Here is an 18426-nt window from a genome sequence, read left to right as displayed (position 1 = left end):
CCTAGGTCCTTTTCCGCAGAACTGCTGCCGAGCCATTCGGTCCCTAGTCTGTAGCTGTGCATTGGGTTCTTCCGTCCTAAGTGCAGGACCCTGCACTTATCCTTATTGAACCGCATCAGGTTTCTTTTGGCCCAATCCTCCAATTTGTCTAGGTCCCTCTGTATCCTATCCCTGCCCTCCAGCGTATCTACCACTCCTCCCAGTTTAGTACCATCCGCAAATTTGCTGAGAGTGCAATCCACACCATCCTCCAGATCATTTATGAAGATATTAAACAAAACCGGCCCCAGGACCGACCCCTGGGGCACTCCACTTGACACCGGCTGCCAACTAGACATGGAGCCATTGATCACTACCCGTTGAGCCCGACAATCTAGCCAACTTTCTACCCACCTTATAGTGCATTCATCCAGCCCATACTTCTTTAACTTGCTGACAAGAATACTGTGGGAGACCGTATCAAAAGCTTAGCTAAAGTCAAGAAACAATACATCCACTGCTTTCCCTTCATCCACAGAATCAGTAATCTCATCATAGAAGGCTATTAGATTAGTCAGGCATGACCTACCCTTGGTGAATCCATGCTGACTGTTCCTGATCACTTTCCTCTCGTGTAAGTGCTTCAGGATTGATTCCTTGAGGACCTGCTCCATGATTTTTCCGGGGACTGAGGTGAGGCTGACTGGCCTGTAGTTCCCAGGATCCTCCTTCTTCCCTTTTTTAAAGATTGGCACTACATTAGCCTTTTTCCAGTCATCTGGGACTTCCCCCGTTCGCCACGAGTTTTCAAAGATAATGGCCAATGGCTCTGCAATCACATCCGCCAATTCCTTTAGCACTCTCGGATGCAACTCGTCCGGCCCCATAGACTTGTGCACGTCCAGCTTTTCTAAATAGTCCCTAACCACCTCTTTCTCCACAGAGGGCTGGCCATCTACTCCCCATGTTGCGATGCCCAGCGCAGCAGTCTGGGAGCTGTCCTTGTTAGTGAAGACAGAGGCAAAAAAAGCATTGAGCACATTAGCTTTTTCCACATCCTCTGTCACTAGGTTGCCTCCCTCATTCAGTAAGGGGCCCACACTTTCCTTGGCTTTCTTCTTGTTGCCAACATACCTGAAGAAACCCTTCTTGTTACTCTTGACATCTCTTGCTAGCTGCAGCTCCAGGTGCGATTTGGCCCTCCTGATTTCATTCCTACATGCCCGAGCAATATTTTTATACTCTTCCCTGGTCATATGTCCAACCTTCCACTTCTTGTAAGCTTCTTTTTTATGTTTAAGATCCGCTAGGATTTCACCGTTAAGCCAAGCTGGTTGCCTGCCATATTTACTATTCTTTCGACTCATCGGGATGGTTTGTCCCTGTAACCTCAACAGGGATTCCTTGAAATACAGCCAGCTCTCCTGGACTCCTTTCCCCTTCATGTTAGTCCCCCAGGGGATCCTACCCATCCGCTCCCTGAGGGAGTCGAAGTCTGCTTTCCTGAAGTCCAGGGTCCGTATCCTGCTGCTTACCTTTCTTCCCTGCGTCAGGATCCTGAACTCAACCAAGTCATGGTCACTGCCTCCCAGATTCCCGTCCACTTTTGCTTCCCCCACTAATTCTTCCCTGTTTGTGAGCAGCAGGTCAAGAAAAGCTCCCCCCCTAGTTGGCTCGTCTAGCACTTGCACCAGGAAATTGTCCCCTACGCTTTCCAAAAACTTCCTGGATTGTCTATGCACCGCTGTATTGCTCTCTCAGCAAATATCAGGAAAATTAAAGTCACCCATAAGAACCAGGGCGTGCGATCTAGTAGCTTCTGCGAGTTGCCGGAAGAAAGCCTCATCCACCTCATCCCCCTGGTCTGGTGGTCTATAGCAGACTCCCACCACTACATCACTCTTGTTGCTCACATTTCTAAACTTAATCCATAGACACTCAGGTTTTTCTGCAGTTTCATACCGGAGCTCTGAGCAGTCATACTGCTCCCTTACATACAGTGCTACTCCACCACCTTTTCTGCCCTGCCTGTCCTTCCTGAACAGTTTATAACCATCCATGACAGTACTCCAGTCATGTGAGTTATCCCACCAAGTCTCTGTTATTCCAATGACATCATAACTCCTTGACATCACCAGGACCTCCAGTTCTCCCTGCTTGTTTCCAAGGCTTTGTGCATTTGTATACAAGCACTTGAGACAACCTGCTGATCGCCCCTCCTTCTCAGTATGAGGCAGGAGCCCGCCCCTCACAGATGTTCCTGCCTGTGTTTCCTCCCGGTATCCCGCTTTCCCACTTACCTCAGGGCTTTGGTCTCCTTCCCCCGGTGAACCTAGTTTAAAGCCCTCCTCACTAGGTTAGCCAGCCTGCTCGCAAAGATGCTCTTCCCTCTCTTCGTAAGATGGAGCCCATCTCTGCCCAGCACTCCTCCTTCAAATCCTTTCTTCCCCTCAGGAGGAAGAGGGACTCCCACATCACAGGTGAGTACCCTATCCACTAGGCTAACAGTAGTAAGGGGGAGTTTGGCTTGAACTTGCCTGAGGGGCCTGATCTGGTAGGTGGCCTCTCAGCATACCTACCAGATCAGGCACCTGCACACAGCTTATGTGGCCAAATGGCTATCTTTCCCAGTTTGTGAATCGCTCAGGACCTTACACAGAAGACAGGTGACCAGATACATGGAGTAAAAGCTGCAGAGCGCATACTCCAGAGGCAAAAATGTCAGTGCTGAGTGAGTTTAGGCCCCTACAGGGTTAATTAAACGGCAATTAAACGGCAGTTTAGTAGTGCCTAAAAATGTGACTTAGATGCCTACCAAAGGGACGTAGGTGCCTAATTACCTTTGTGGATTGCGCCTGTAGTCACTCCATCTACCACAGTTAGAGTCCACAGTTGTATGAATAGTACCCTGTGGTCAAAGGTCAAGAAGATAGCTGACAGACCTAAAAGAGTGAGCCTGGATACCGAGATTATCAACCAGCAAGATCAATGAAGTTTCCATGCTACATCCAGTCCAAAAAACAAATTGACTGGAATCAAGGAAATCTGAACACTCTGAATATTGAAACAGGGCAATAACTGAACAGTTTGTCAGCATCAAGAGTTTTTTCTTTATTTATTTGGAGCAAGGTTGTAGTAACTGCTTCTTTCAAAGAAGCTGGCATCTTGCTTCCCTGCTGGGAAGTACTGAAAGTCAGCTTCAACAGTGGCCCATCACCTCCCCATTAGCCTTTTCTGAGTTACAGATCTTCAGGTGCATCTGTTTACCCCACCAAGAAACAAAGCCCTCCCCAGGACATTAGTCCACAACCTTTCACTCTGTCAGATGGACTTGTGAGAAGAAGGACCTAAAGAAAAAGGTTTTGAAAACTCATCTGTTCTGCTGTTGACATAGTTGATTTCCTCCATAAAGAATTATACAGGAATTTAGTTGAAAATACCCTCAGGGTTCAGGCTTTTGCCATAAAACATTTTAAAAGCAATGTAATAGTATTTTTTTTGGTTTTCAGTTCCCCCTCCCCCCCCCCCAATTAAGTTCCTTGAGGTCATAGTTAATATCTGGCTTAGATCAAGTATATGGCTCTACTATGTAACCTTAACTTAATTTTAAGGAAGTTCTGTAAATCCTTACTAGAGTCCCTTGGTTCAGATACATTTTATTTCCTATTTTTTAGTGTGGTTGTTAACTCAGCTATGGAAGTAAGGGAGTTGAGGTTAGGTTCTGTAGAATTTCAAAAAGACTAGTAGCCTGTACAGTTCTTATTTCTTCTCAAAAATGGCTGTCTAAATTCCTCTTCAAGAATGGGTTTTCCACACCCAGTTCTGTCTAAATTCTTCAGAGAGAAGCCATCATATAACTTGCGTATAAGGAACACTAGACTGTGATCATTTTGCATTTTTTATTCATATATTTGTTTGAAGCTTTTTTTAAAAAAAAATCAGATTCCATAAACACATCTTAATATTCTACAGGAAGGGGAAAACACAGGTTAGAAGAAAGGAAGATAATGAAAGATTCTAATCACACACATTCAATTAGGGGAAAGGAAAAGACTTCTCTAACAATTAATCAGTACAATTTAATTCAATCTGTAATTGATATTTGAGCAATGAAAAAATCACAAAAAAATTAAAGCAGCATGACCAACAAAATTAAAGATGTCTGTCATCCAAGACCAAAAACAGAAGTTAATGAGTTAAAGAACATATCTAAAAAGATCACTTAGGGCACCAGGAAGTAGCTGTACAGTGAAAACAAATTAAATTCATTAGATTAATCAGGCAAAGAGAAAGTCTTTAATAATAGCTTCAGTGGAAACTGCACTACAGCTTGTATTCAAATCTGCTTCAGGATCCCTTGAATAACTAATTTAAAGTCAAGAAACCATTTGTTTTGATCATTGTCAAAGAGAAGATTTTTAATTCCCATCCAAAATCACACCCAACTTGGCTGGAAAGAAGACAGCTGCTTGGGCACCAATGTGTTCCAGCTGTAAGTAACTTTTGTATTGAATTATTTGTGTCTGATGTGCCAAGATCATCATCCGACAGAAGGTACATTTTCTTTTTTATTTCTTCAATATTAATATATATGGTCTCCCAGGTATTAATTCTCCTGGCCAAGATCAATTCATCATGAATATTGAGAAAGTTAAATAATCTGATTGATTTAAATTGGGGGTGCAGTAGAAAGATTTTTTTTGCCTGTTATCTGAGATTCTTTCCAATTTAAAATCTAGTAAATAAACCCAATAAGCGTTTGACGCATCTCATTTCTTGCTTCTACATCAACCACCAATCCTTAAATGCCAAGTCATCTCAAGGTTTTACTTTTAATTTCCATAACATTTTAATGATTAAGGAGAACACTTTATTGATAAATGAACCTGAAAGGTGATTAATACTTTCAGCCTCACTTGATAATATTTTTACTCTCATTTTGCACATTTTTCTTGGTAGGAATCTTGCACTGCGAGATACTGAGTGCCAGGGACTGAATAGGAAATCCTGGCTACAGTGAAGTCAATGGCAAAACTCCCACTGACATCAAGGAGGCCAGGATTTCACCCCAAGTGAGAGAATGTTCATCTGCTGATTTTACTGCTTAAAACATTGGAGCAGACCTCAGGAATCTTTCCAAGGGCTTGGACTGAAGCTTTCTTTTTTCCTTCTATCTTGGCATTTTTCTGTACTTAAGAGCCACTGAAGTAAAACCAAGGAACAAATCTCTGCAGAAGCAGCAAGTCTAACAAAAACTATCAATCAGTTTAGAGTGAAACAGCAATTCAGACCATTAGGGCCAGATTCATGCTGAGTAATACAGTCCCACTGAAATAAATGAGACTGGGAAGGTGTTGGGTAGTATTCAGTGTGAATAGGGGTGGCAGAATCTGTCCCTTTGTAATAAGGAGCTCATCGTGGGGGGTACTGATGTCAGTGGCAGGATCAAGCCCTACAACAGGTTCTCAAACTGGGGATCACGACCCCTCAAGGGGTCGCAAGGTTATTATGTAGGTGTTGCTAGTACGCCTCCCAGCAAGCTAGCAAGTCTGCTGTGAAAAGTGCTATTAACAAACGTACAAATATCACTTTAAAATAGTGTTAAATTAAAAACACATTTTAAAATAGTTATGGGGGGGGGGGTCGCACTCAGAGGCTTGCTGTGCAAAAGGGGTTTGAGAACCACTGCCCTACAACATGGAGGAGATCAATGCTTCCACCAGCTTCCTGGCAGTTGTCATCTTACTGCAGTGAACCAGGTTGATTGACAGAGGTGAAGTCCAAGGATAAACTGAAGGCTATGAAGATTTCCTTGCATTCTTATGAACAGACCCTCTCCTTCAGTGTAATTTCATTTTTTTCCTTTGTTAAGTAACAGTTTAAAATCCACACAGAAATCCAAAGGAAGGTCAATCAGACTATCCTCTAGAAGTTCAGGCTTCATGGAACATGAAGATCATTACCTGAAAATTGTTCTTTGACATGAGACCAGAAATAGAGGGCACATATTAAGGGATTAGATCCAGGGTAGGGATAATCTTTTGTCTTTGTGTTATTGGTAATGGAATGGCAAAAGGAGAATAGCTAAAACAAAAGAGCTGAGAATACAGAGTTGTGACAGGATGACTGGCTGCCTCTGTCTGCCTGACAACCACAAGCACACAGAATATCCATCAGTCTGGTTTAGTGTAATTATGTCACAGAGCCCAATTTCCAATTAAAATATCACCTTTCCTTTGGCATAGTTTTTTATATTGCGCCATCCTACCATTAACCAGTCCTGTAACTGTCATGAAATAAACTTTTATTATGTAATTGAACATTCCACATGCTTAGTTTACAGTGTGAATAATGCTGAACCATAACAGTCTGCTTTTGTGGGTTCTTATTTCTCAGTAGGAATCCTTTCTACAGTTCATTTCACTTAGTTGTCTGATGATACATACATTTCATATATGTAAACTGATAATTCAGTACTAGTCATAACAGTTACAGTTTGATTATTGTAATTTTTTTTAAAACAACACCGATCTGAACTGAATGTTGTTTTGGGGGGTAATTTTGTTTGATTTTGTCCTTCTGTAAATTTGATTGGGATATAGCATACCAACTAACTTCCCCAAATGTCTGAAAATAGAAGTCTTTTCACTTGACTGGAATGGTAGCACACCAGTTGCTCCAACTTATCAAGAAGTTATTAAAGAGACACGAAGGCTCAGAAGGGAATTCCGGGAGGATTATACTGTGTAAGTTTAAAGCAGTTTTTAAAATACATGTGGGCATTAGAGTGATACCAGTCTGGATACTATCCCTTTCTTCAGATGGTATGTAAATAATTACTGTCTATTGGTTTGACATATATACTACATGTCAAAAATACAGATTTGATTACCTCCTCCCCGCATTGAAGTAAATGGCAAAACTCCCCTTGATTCCAAAGTGGAACGAGAGCAGGTCCCACATGCAAAAGATATGAAACCAGTGACTACCGTGCTGGAGAAGTGCTTGTCAATAGGATTAAGATAATACAGAGTATTAATATGGCACCAGGCAATGCTGCTGCAGTTAAAAGCCTGGCAGTATCTTTACTATAAATCCTTTTTGGAAAGATTTAGATCTCTATTGCACAGTAGGATTAAACTCACTATGCAGCCACTGACTGTTACATTCATAGCCATTATATTAAGATAAAAACCATCCATCGTATTGCACCAATAACTACAACGCACACTACTAGGATGCGTTACCACTGCTCAAGTTCTCAGTTATTTTTTAAAAAACAAACTACTTTAAATATGTACATTGAGTTCTTTTAGCTAAAAAAGTGCAGAAAATATTTTGCACCTTGAGTCAGAAAAAAAGCTAATTTAAGGAAACACAATTCTAGAAAGACTTCCTTGTTTTAAACATGGTCGCTGCACATACAGGAGTCTGAGCTGTGCCAGAAACTCAATCCACACTGAGGTTTTCTTCATGCTTTCTGGGTAGTAGCTGCTTTACTAGATGTTTGCATAGCACTTTGGGGATGTTTAGTTTTACTATTATTGTTATGCAGAGATTTCTTCACAGGTAAGACAACAGGATGTTGCCTCAAACATGTATAACTTTCCCCTTCTTTGTGGTCCCTCTCCTCACCACCCATATTTCAATAATTAACAGAGCTCAATGCTTTCTTATAATCATAAAGGCCCAACTCATTGTCAATTTTTATTTCTAACCCTTAATGTTCGCATAGTTTGTTTCTGCTATGTTTCTTTGATCGTTGAAGAAGTTTTAAAATACCAACCATAAAGTTTCATCAACTTCTCTTTTAAATAACAAATAAAACTTAAAATATGAGTAAAGGGAATTTTTAAGTGACTGCATAAAATGCTTGAGTACATTTCTTATGTGTGCAATTTGAGTATTTTGGAATTCTCATTGAAAGCAGTTAAATAATTTTATGTACTCAATTTTGGTTTTGCAGATTTCAGAATAAGTGTAGAGAAGATATTTCAGAAATAGAAAAGCGGAGAAAAGAAATTAACCAGAAGTTTAGAAGGTTTGCTTTAACCATTTTACAACATTTTAGGGGTTTCCCTAAGAAGTAACTGGTTTAATCTGCAACAAGGGAAATTTAGGTTAGATATTAGGAAAACGTTTCCATGAGGGTAGTTAAGCTCTTCAATTGACTTCCAAGAGAGGTTGTGGAATCCCCATCATTGGAGGTTTATAAGAACAGGTTGGACAAACACCTGTCAGGGATGGTCTACGTTTACTTGGTGTCGCCTCAGTGCATGGGGGATGGACTTGAGGACTTCACAAGGTCCCTTCCAGCCCTACAGGTCTATGATTCTATGATTACTTCATCCATAAAGATATCTGTTAACAGACTTACTGATAGTCCAACTATGAAACTTATCGCAGCTTGATGCACCATAAAAAACTTACTTCCACATATTTGGGGACATTCAGAAACTACAAAAAATGTCATGCCCAACTTTAACAAAAATATTGCTGATGCAAAAAAATCGTTTATTCTGTTTCTAGACTAACAGAGAGCGCCTGCAAGAATCCCTCTGAACTAAGGCTGAACGCAGATATGTTAATGCGTGAACTGGTATGTAATTATAATAATGCAGTAATAAGAACAGTCTCTCCTGTCTCCTTCCAAATTTCAAAAATATGATCCAGATTTTCTGATGACTTGGGCATACATAATGATTAGAAAGTGATTAGAAAAGCAGGCCTTTGAATGGTACAGCGCATAATATGCTATGGTGGCTGTTATGTACTTATAAAAGGAAAATAAATAATAACTGATTTCCTCCAAAGGTTTCTGGCAACATGGTAATAAATGAGATAAGAGAAAAGTAATTTGGAAACTAAATGCCAAATTATTCTTTCTTAGAGATCTCTGAATTTATCTTGCCATTTCTGGAAGATCCCTACCTGCCATGTTTGCAGGTCTGGCTGAAAATCTCTACATTTGCTACACACTAATAGCATATAACCCATATGTAAGCTCATATGAGCAGTCATAGAGGAGGCCTATTTTAAGCTTAGAACCTTTCTGAGGAATTCTGCTTCTCTCCCTACTTTTATCCACATCCCTCATTGCCCTCCTACCAACCAGATCCCTTTAACTCATCTCCCCACAATCTCATTGTTCTGTTCCTCTTCTCCAGATGCCTTGACTTAAACCTTTGTCTTTCTTCCTCTGAGAACCATCAGCTTATTTCCCTGATCCCCAGTGTTCTGTTTGTTTCTGACACCCCAAGAGCAGAAGTCCCTACACCTTTAATGTTACCCTTACATGTTCCCAGTGAGACTCCTGAGAAGGTCTGGAAGTATGTGTTGGCCTCTTTGTTCAAATCTGGCGCCCCACCTTCACTGGGTCAGAAGCATCCCAGAACTCACTCCTCACCTGGGATAGTCTGGGTAACGCATACTGCATCTCTTCTGAGAGATGTGTATTTGAATGCAGATCTCCGTAGTCAAACTTGTCTAGATCTAGAGATATACACAAGGACAAATCTTGCTAGGTCCTTCAAGGCTGCATGGGTCCTAACACCAGAAAACCTCCAAGGTTCCACTACACAGGGCAGGGAGCAAGAATGTTGCATACTATGGAGCAGAATTTCCTAGAGGCTCCTTCCTCGCCACTGTAAGGCATGGGTAGACTAGGCTGGAGCCACTAACCATTTCTCTGGCGGGGAGAGGGAGCATGATTGCAGATGCTACATTATTATTACTCTTGCAGCCCTGAGGCTGCCAACAGTATCTGCAAGACCTGCTCTAGCCCCACAGCCCCTTCTCCCAGGGAGGCCAACCCTCCACCAAGCCCATTTACTTTGGTTTGGCATTGGTGAGAGGATCTTTTCCTCAATGAGCAGTCAAAGAACAAAAGAAATTAAGTTCTATCCATAGTCAATAGGCAACTTTCAATTATTTGTAGCTTTTTCATTTGTGAGCCAAATTTCTGCAAACACATAGAAAGATTAACAATAATTTGTTTTTTAGTTGTCTGAGCACCATAAAGTCTGCCTGGCTACTTGGTAGTTTAAGGGAAATATCTTTTTCATGATACACAACTCAAAAATAGTTGAACATATTTTGTTAAAATCCAAAATGTCATTGTTGGGCTAAGACCAAGCAAGAGAAACTTTAGCCTAGAAGGAAAATTTTTGAGAAAGTTACGGAGTGGAAGAGAGGAGTCAGACTTGAGTAGCTCTTTCAGCCTTCACGATAGCTATGATATCACTCACTCTGGCCAAGAAACCAGGAAGCCTGTCACTCAGCTTCCTCAGGATTTGGAAAGAGTTGGCAGTTGTCTCAAACGTTAATGTACTTAACACAATGGGGCCCTAATCCCTGACTGAGGTCTACAGGCGCTACTCTAATATTACACTGCAAAAATAGCATATATTTTCCTCCATTGAGAATCCTACAAAAGTTTCAATGTTCAGTAAAACATTTGCAATTCCCTTAACAGTTCAATTTGCTTCTTTGTTTTCCACAGGAATTTGCAACACGGGACAAGAAACCATCCAGCAATGGAAGAAGTGAGTAAACCCCCACATTAAAGCAGGGGTTGAGTATTACCTCATTTGGGTTTATAAAGTGAAATAACTCTCTATTCAATTGCACTTTCTTTTTTTTAAACTGATATAAAGGTAAGAAAGAAAAAGACTTCCTTAAGAAAAGTATTCCTCTTTATTTGAATTGTCTGCTTTTTTCCATTTTTCAAATAAATCGACCTTTACACTGTATAATCCAGAGAGAAATAAGTATTTAGGCTGCTTGTCACTGGAAGGATATTTTTAGTATGGAAAATGCATTATAAAGCCTAAGAAACCTCTTCTAATTGTTTCTTCAGAAATGTATCTTGATAATAGCAACTGCTCATAATACAAAACAGAAAAGGGATTAATTTACTGTGGCATAGGAAGTCCTGCCAGTTCCCAAATGCCCAACATAGTTTCTTTGAAACTTTTACATTCTTTAGGCCTCAAGAAAAACCAAAGCTCCACCTCCAGGTTTGGTAGCAAACAGACTATTCTTCTCCAAAGCTAACCTTTGGTCATTGCTTTTGTAATAAGCTTCTTTCACATTTGTGAGGAAGGTACTCAGCTTGTCAGAAGGCACCATTGACACAGTGCAGCCACCCCATCCTGCTCCAGTCAAGCGTGACCCGATGGCCCCAAACTGCCTACAATAATAACAATAATAAAAAATTGAGTGCAATATATCAAAGGAGATCATTTATCATACATAAACTGCCTACAGAGCACAGTGAATATGGGACGCATTTATTTCTAGTTTTCAAAACTAGAACACACTAGGCACACTTGGTCTTATGAGACATTTGAACTCTATTTGCATTGAATGTTTTGGACAACTTAAATTTTGCAATGTAGTTATTTCCATCAAGTGCAAAAATAAGCCTCTCTCAGAATGTTTAAAGACTTTGAAATAGCTGAGGTGAAGAAAGTAGCAATAGTCTTAACACCAGACGTTAAGACAGGAGGACATGACAAAAATAAAGGAGAGTTCATGCACTAATTGCCATGGGTCTGTTCATATGAGACATTTTCAAATTTGGCAGTGTCGGCACACTATACATTTCTGCTTTTTCAGTATAAACATAACATGTTCTGAAGATTCAGGGACTTCTGCAGGACTAGTCCCAGTGCTAGTAAGGGAAAATTACTGCAAAACTCAAAAAAAAAAAAAAAAGTCAGACTAAGAGTCCCATCACTCCGCCATCTGGTCTGCCTTAAAAACAAAAATTAAGGCCTGGTCTACACTTGGGGGGGTAGGGGGCGTTTGGATCTAAGTTACACAACTTCAGCTATGTGAATAACGTAGCTGAAGTCGACGTACTTCACTGCGGTGAGTCGACTGCTGACGCTCCCCCATCGACTCCGCCTGCCTCTCGCCCTGGTGGAGTACTGGAGTTGAAAGGAGAGCGCTTGGGGGTCCATTTATCGCATCTAGACTAGATGCGATAAATCGATCGCCACTGGATCGATCGCTGCCCGCCAATCCAGCGGGTAGTATAGACATACCCTAAGAGCCGGTAGCTGACCTTGGTTACACTGGTTTAGAATCCTAGAATAGGGTTGGAAGAGACCTCAGGAGGTCATCTAGTCCAACCCCCTGCTCAAACCAGGACCAACACCAACTAAATCATCCCAGCCAGGGCTTTGTCAAGCTGGGCCTTAAAAATCTCTAAAGATGGAGATTCCACCACCTCCCTAGGTAACCCATTCCAGTGCTTCACCACCCTCCTAGTGAAACAGTGTTTCCTAATATCCAACCTAGACCTCCTGCACTGCAACTTGAGACCATTGCTCCTTGTTCTGTCACCTGCCACCACTGAGGACAGCCTAGCTCTGTCCTCTTTGGAACGCCCCTTCAGGTAGTTGAAAGCTGTTTGATTTGAGTGCATTTACAACAGTGCAGCTGAGATCAGAATCTGGTCCTAAGTGTGCACCTTCTGTCTTTCATGTGACAAAATACCACACTAGTTTGTATTAACACACTAGTAATGGTTGTTTTCTGTTATTCCATTTGTTGTTTTCAAGTTCTTCATACCAATGTAGAAAGACCTTCATTATTTTATTACAATTTATTTCTAAATGTTTTTAAAGAGAAAAATTCCCACATAGGGAATGCATGTCTGCATTGCCTGGCTCCAGCCAAATCCAGAAGGAGCAGGACAACACCATGAGAAGGTTTCCTCTGACTGAGTCAAAAATGCCACAAAAACAGGATGAACTAGAAAACTCACCAGAGAATCCATTGTCATGAGGTTTCCAACCCACTGTCTAGATCAAATAATTTTGATATGTTTCTAATATCTACACACTGGGAGATTCTCTTCATTGACAACCACAGGCTAGGGCTGATGAAACTGGGCATGATGTTAACGATATAATAGTGAATGAGGACTAATTTTGAATAATCTGGGATACCGTCTCATGTGTATTACTTATGTTAAACCAGTGCTTTTCAACCTTTTTTCATTTGCGGACCCCTAAAAAAATCAAATGAAGGCGTGGACCCCTTTGGAAATTTTAGACTGCTAATGGTCTGCGGACCACAGGTTGAAAACCCCTGTGTTAAATTAATGTTTCAAGGTGCTAGGATCGTACTTGCTTAGACCCTGATTGATAGGTGCCGACTCTATGGGTGCTCCGGGGCTGGAGCACCCAAGGGGAAAAATTAGTGGGTGCTCTGCACGCACCAGTGACCAAGCTCCCCTCACCCCCTGCCCCTCCTCCTCCGAGTGTGCCGCATCCTCACTCTTCCGCCTGCCTCCCAGCGCTTCCCACCCAGCCGCTCCCAAATGCTCCTGGAAGAAGGGGGAGGAGCAGGAACGTGGCACGCTCTGGGGAGGAAGTGGGGAAGAGGCAGAGCCAGGGCAGGGATTTGGGGAAGGAGTTGGAATAGGGGCAGGGAGGGGGCGGAGTTAGGGCAGGGACTTTGGGGGAAGGGGTTGGATTGGGGGTGGTCGAGCACCCACGGGAAAGAGGGGAAGTCGGCACCTATGCCCTGATTGAGGAAGGCAGCTATACGTGATTCACTAGACATGCTTAAATGAAATTAATGCTTAAGTGCTTTCCTGAATATGTGTGCTTTTCTGAATCTATGACCTGCTCTATGTGTGTGTTAAATTGAGGGGCACTATCCTACATATTGACTTAATTATCTGTTCATTCTTGATTTCTAATCTTTATTTTATTTCTTTGCAATTTCATAATTCTTCTTGTATGCTGCTCTTTTTCTCAGCTGTTTTTATTCTCTGATCCACAGAAGCAACCTCTTAAATCAAGCAGGCTCCAATCCATCTTCCTGTGAAATCAATGGAAAGATTCCCCTTGCCTTCATAGGGTTCAATCCAGTTCTCTAAAGCAACTAAATCAACTGCTCAAATTCACTTGGGATGCAACCTAGTTTTTAAGTGTTGTACTGCAGATACAGTGTTGGCTTTGTATTGTGGAATGCCATTTAAATATCTTCAGATTTATTCTGAGTCATTTAATTTAATAATTCTCTGTGGTCATATCCTATGATTCGCTGTTATACTTAGTCATTTTAAAAATGTAATAAAAGATCATTTAAAAAGAAACAAGTTGTGTGTTAGAGCTGAAGCTACTGTGCTTCAAAATAATGTGGCCAATATTTTCAAACTTGGATGCTAAGATTAGGAACCTCACTAAATCTCTAGGTACCTCACAAATGGCTCAGTGTTTAGAGGTGCTGAGCACCAGTTGCTCCCACAGATGTCACTGGAAATTGTTGGTGCTCAGCACCTCTGAAATTCAGGCTACTTATTTAGGTGCCTAAAGATGGATTTAGGCACTTAACGTTAGGCACCCAAGTTTGAAAACTTAGTCCCATATATGCGCTACATAACAGAATGTATATGAGGACCTGCAAGAACGAACTGTTTATTCAAACTGAAGTTTAAAATCAGGAAATTAAGGTGAGCAAAAAACGCTCTGTTGGTCAGCGTATTGGACGTATTCCCATTCAGAACTGTCCACAGCTGTGTGTGTGCAAAGATGGAAACAATCAGCAAAGATGTGGTTTGGATTATGGACATGCCAGTCACGACACAGCAGCCATTAGATTTTCCAGTCACATTGAAATCAATGCAGATTTGACTAACCGCAAATGCTGTGAGATACAGAAGAACAGAAAACTATTGTCAAACCCCAAATGTTCAAAAATCATGAGATTGACTTGAAAATCATGAGTCTAAAAATATATTTTTCTTTTTAACTGTCTTCTGGTTTGTGAGACTAGGGTGCACTTGAGTCACGTGTTCACACTTTGCTCAGTAACCATGAGAGCAACAAACTTTTCTTTAAAACGAAAGCTGAGATTCTCACATAATTTCATGATTCCAGGAGCTGTGGATTTAAGAAAAATCACTAATTATGATGAGACTTGTAATAAAATTGCAAAAGTTAGTAACACTGACACAGTAGATCTGCATGAGAAACAGCAATGTATGTCCATCTGTAAAAATTTGTATCCTCTTGTAAATAAGACCTCTCTAGCTGTCAGAGGCAAGGCTGACAACAGCTAATTTAATAGCACACATACCACCAAGAAATGGAGAATAGGGGGTAGCAAGAAAATTATCTACAGTGGTTTAGGGACTTGAGGTTTTCAAAAGCTCCAAAGGGATTTAAGTCCCTAGTCCAATTGACTTCCAATGTGCCCCTAAATCTCTTTAGTGCTTTTGAAAAATCTCCCCCTTTTTTATTTGCTCCTTCTGCTTTAAACTACTAACAGGAAAAACAGTCATTACCAATGTGAGACAGACAGGTTACAGAAAGTACAAGTCTACTCTCTCTCTGCAAAAATAGTTGACCAACTAGTGACTAAACTTTTCAATGCTCCAAACCATAGTCAGTAGGGATCTCTTTCTTTCTTGGCAGGGAGTATATACTAAAACAAAGATCTAGGCAAAACAGAAAACATCTGGATATGCAGATTATTCTCTACAGTTTAAACCTTGTGAGGAGGCAATGCTATGGAATGTATTTTTGGAAAGGTTTTTTTAAGTTACATGGCAGCTGTATAGCACTGTAAATAAAGACAACATAATTTATGCAGTTGCTGACCCATGATCTTAAATATGTTAGCCAAAATTTTCAAGAGTGACTAGAGATTTTTTGGTTCCTCTGTTTTTGAGTAACCAATTTAAGACCGCTTAAAGGGACCTTATAGAGGACAAATGCTCAGCGTTTTCTGAAAATTTGGCCCCTTCAAGATGTATTAAGTTTGGCACCTAAAAACTGTGGCACCCAAAAATCACTGGTCAGTTTTGGAAAATCTTGGCCATAAAATAAAAGTTTGTATCTATCAACTTGCATAGTCAACTGTAGGTAACAATGTAGCTGCAAAACTCTTTATCCTTAAGAAATGTTAAATCCAGAAAAAATTGAAATACATTAATGTTGCTTATGGATGGAGTGAATGGTGAACAAATAAGTTTTGTCACATACAATGGACGTAGTTCCAAAAATAATTTTATACTCTGACTGAAGTCTGGTTCAGTGTTCAGTTATTCTTGTTACATTCTGCATGTTTTCTTCTGTTGGTCATTTAGAAAGAAATCTGATGGAACTTGGGTAGTCACCACATTACATTTGGTCCATCTAATTAAAATGTTCCCAATAATTTTAGTTTAATACAATCCTAACTACATGTATGCATTTAAGCTTCTCTCTCTTTTTGGATTCTATGCTACAGAACATTTTTTCTCGCATAGCGGCGTCCATCTAGTTGTGACTAACTAAAAATGACAGACCTTTATTTTTTCCTACTTTTTCTTGTCTTCTTCAAACTGCATGTCTGCTCATGCCTTACATAGGGCCAAGACTCTACAGCCAGCGATCTTTCATTGGCTCTACTTAGTCAGCCCCATAGTCCATTCAAAACATATTCAATATATAACCACTTTCCTGCTGCCTAGTATATCAGTTGCATTGGACAAAATGTACTTTTAGCATCAACAAATGCGAGTCTATGATGTTCCATTGTGATTTCAAGGCAACATTAGATCAAAGAATGCATTAACAGTCCTGAAGCTCTAGCGGTCGTCAGCAGTGAAATGGTTAAGGAATATGCAAGGAGAAATAAAAATCTAAAAGTAGCGACTGAGAAGACATTAAGAAATCTGATCATGAACTCTAAAACCTAAAAAAGTAGTAGCCAACTTCATTTACTGTGAGATTTTTTTTGATGAAGTAGAGTCCATAATGAAGCCATGAAGTGCAGCTTTCATCTGACAGGCATTACTCAGATGTCAGCAGGGAAACATTTGACTATATAATGTCCCTTTAGGAGATTAATTTGGTGATAAGAGACAAGAATATTTTTCTTTCATTTTAAAACTACACTAGCTAATGATGTCATGTTTTCTCATCTATTCAAACCATATTCTCAAAGAGGAGTTCTTGGTTTATTGCTGTCAAAACTTACAGGCAGATGTCCACCAGCTGATCCAGTTCAGGGCAGCTGCATTCATACATGTCTCTGCAGCTGATATGACTCTGGTTCATTAATTCTCCCAGCAGCTGGAGTGCACTGGCAGGTGCCTCACTGCATATCTTCTTAAATTCCAGCACTCTGCCAGCTTCGCTGTACACGTGCTTAGCACGCTGGTACAATTTAAAGGTCGTAACTAAAATAAAGTGAAAATATTCCATGTTACAATTATTCATTAACAGGTACCTAACTGAAAAGGAAAAAAATAGAAATTTACAAGATTTAATTTATATTAAACTGCTTCTGGGTCAAAAGATTTTTTTTTTGCTATAATCAACACTTTTTAAAAGCTCTGTTTTAATACTGTTTGGGGATTTCAAACCAAAGTGTTTATTATAGTTTTGATGATTTTATGTATGTTCTACAAAAAATATCCAAAAACAATAACAAGGTGTATGAAGTGATAGACAACTCTTCATGCAGACAGTTTGCAAGGTGCTTTAGCATCACGTTATGAAGATTAAGAGTTGGTCTGACCCTTTGAGTCCATAAGATTTTTTTTTTTTTAAATAAGAAAGGGAAATCTTGCTCAAAGAACATTTTTGCCAAACATTTTTAAACCAGCTCTAATATAAACAGTGATCCTCCCACTCCCTTCACAGAAGCTGAGGTTAGGCCACCAGAGTCCCCAGGCCCTGACCCTGTAGTCAATGCGAGGTTTGAAGAAGCTCCGTTGCCTGACCCCTCTGCTGTTAAAAGCAGTGTATGGTTGAGATACACCTCACAGAAAGGCAGCCTACCTTATTTCTCCCTTTGGTCCAAAGAATTGTTGCTAGTCATACCTCTGGGGCACCCCCGTGGGGGTATGTCAACCCATTGTTGGGGCAGCCAACCCCTTCAGAGACAAAAAGGGCACCACATATACTCCCTAGAAACCAGATGGGAGGTGGGACTGGGAGGCCCAGGTCTCAAGTTCACACTCAAAAGGTTTGGGGGTAACCAGGGTAAGAAGGGGCATGTGAGAGTTCTGCCCCATAGGCTCCAAAGAGAAATTATACAGGATGGTTGTCAAACAATTCCATATGATGTATGCTGGCTTGCTAGCAGAATGCTTACAGTTGAAATAGCTCAAATGTGAACTTATGAAAGGTCATGTTAGAAATGGCATCCACTCAGTGGGTTCCCTTAGAAGGCTGGTCAAGCACTCTAGTTACATCCACTACTTTAGGGGCAGATATAGCAATTTTGGGGGGAGACCTTATTGAATTAGGTTTAAGGTATCTTTGAGGTCCACTGTATTAAATGAATGGTTTATGTATTACTGTTGGCTGGGATTGTATGTAACCTCTCGAGGCAGGAGAGGTGGCAGTTGTGAGATCTGGGGGTTCAATGGACTATACTGAACAATGTGTCAGACAAGAACGGACCTTTGGAATAAAATTGTTAAGTGGTTTT

At 40.6% G+C, this 18426-nt stretch overlaps 2 protein-coding genes across 11 annotated transcripts in view; one reads left to right on the top strand and one right to left on the bottom strand.

Annotated features, from left to right (window-relative positions):
* Positions 1 to 18426, top strand: part of FAM227B (family with sequence similarity 227 member B) — a 218353-nt gene that overhangs the window by 163544 nt on the left and 36383 nt on the right. Inside the window, exons 13-17 of one of the 5 annotated variants that reach the window (XM_043523331.1) lie at positions 6648 to 6725; positions 7946 to 8020; positions 8509 to 8578; positions 10481 to 10523; positions 13756 to 14071. In XM_043523331.1, coding sequence (XP_043379266.1) covers positions 6648 to 6725; positions 7946 to 8020; positions 8509 to 8578; positions 10481 to 10523; positions 13756 to 13772 — 283 coding nt within the window. In that variant the 3' untranslated portion in view covers positions 13773 to 14071. Of the gene's footprint in view, positions 1 to 6647; positions 6726 to 7945; positions 8021 to 8508; positions 8579 to 10480; positions 10524 to 13755; positions 14072 to 18426 lie in introns of those variants that run through there. The other 4 variants (XM_043523332.1, XM_043523330.1, XM_043523333.1 and 1 more) reach the window with 4 other exon arrangements.
* Positions 10656 to 18426, bottom strand: part of GALK2 (galactokinase 2) — a 79844-nt gene continuing 72073 nt past the window's right edge. For 4 of the 6 annotated variants that reach the window (XM_037909913.2, XM_037909916.2, XM_037909915.2 and 1 more), the window contains 3 exons: positions 16966 to 17167; positions 14862 to 14882; positions 10656 to 11170 (listed from right to left, as the gene is read on the bottom strand). In XM_037909913.2, coding sequence (XP_037765841.1) covers positions 10963 to 11170; positions 14862 to 14882; positions 16966 to 17167 — 431 coding nt within the window. In that variant the 3' untranslated portion in view covers positions 10656 to 10962. The remainder of the gene's footprint in view (positions 11171 to 14861; positions 14883 to 16965; positions 17168 to 18426) is intronic. The other 2 variants (XM_027829080.3, XM_043523328.1) reach the window with 1 other exon arrangement.

The sequence above is a fragment of the Chelonia mydas genome, chromosome 10 (assembly GCF_015237465.2).
Source record: "Chelonia mydas isolate rCheMyd1 chromosome 10, rCheMyd1.pri.v2, whole genome shotgun sequence".
NCBI classification, from domain to species: Eukaryota; Metazoa; Chordata; order Testudines; family Cheloniidae; genus Chelonia; species Chelonia mydas.
This window is presented reverse-complemented; position numbering and strand designations above follow the sequence as displayed.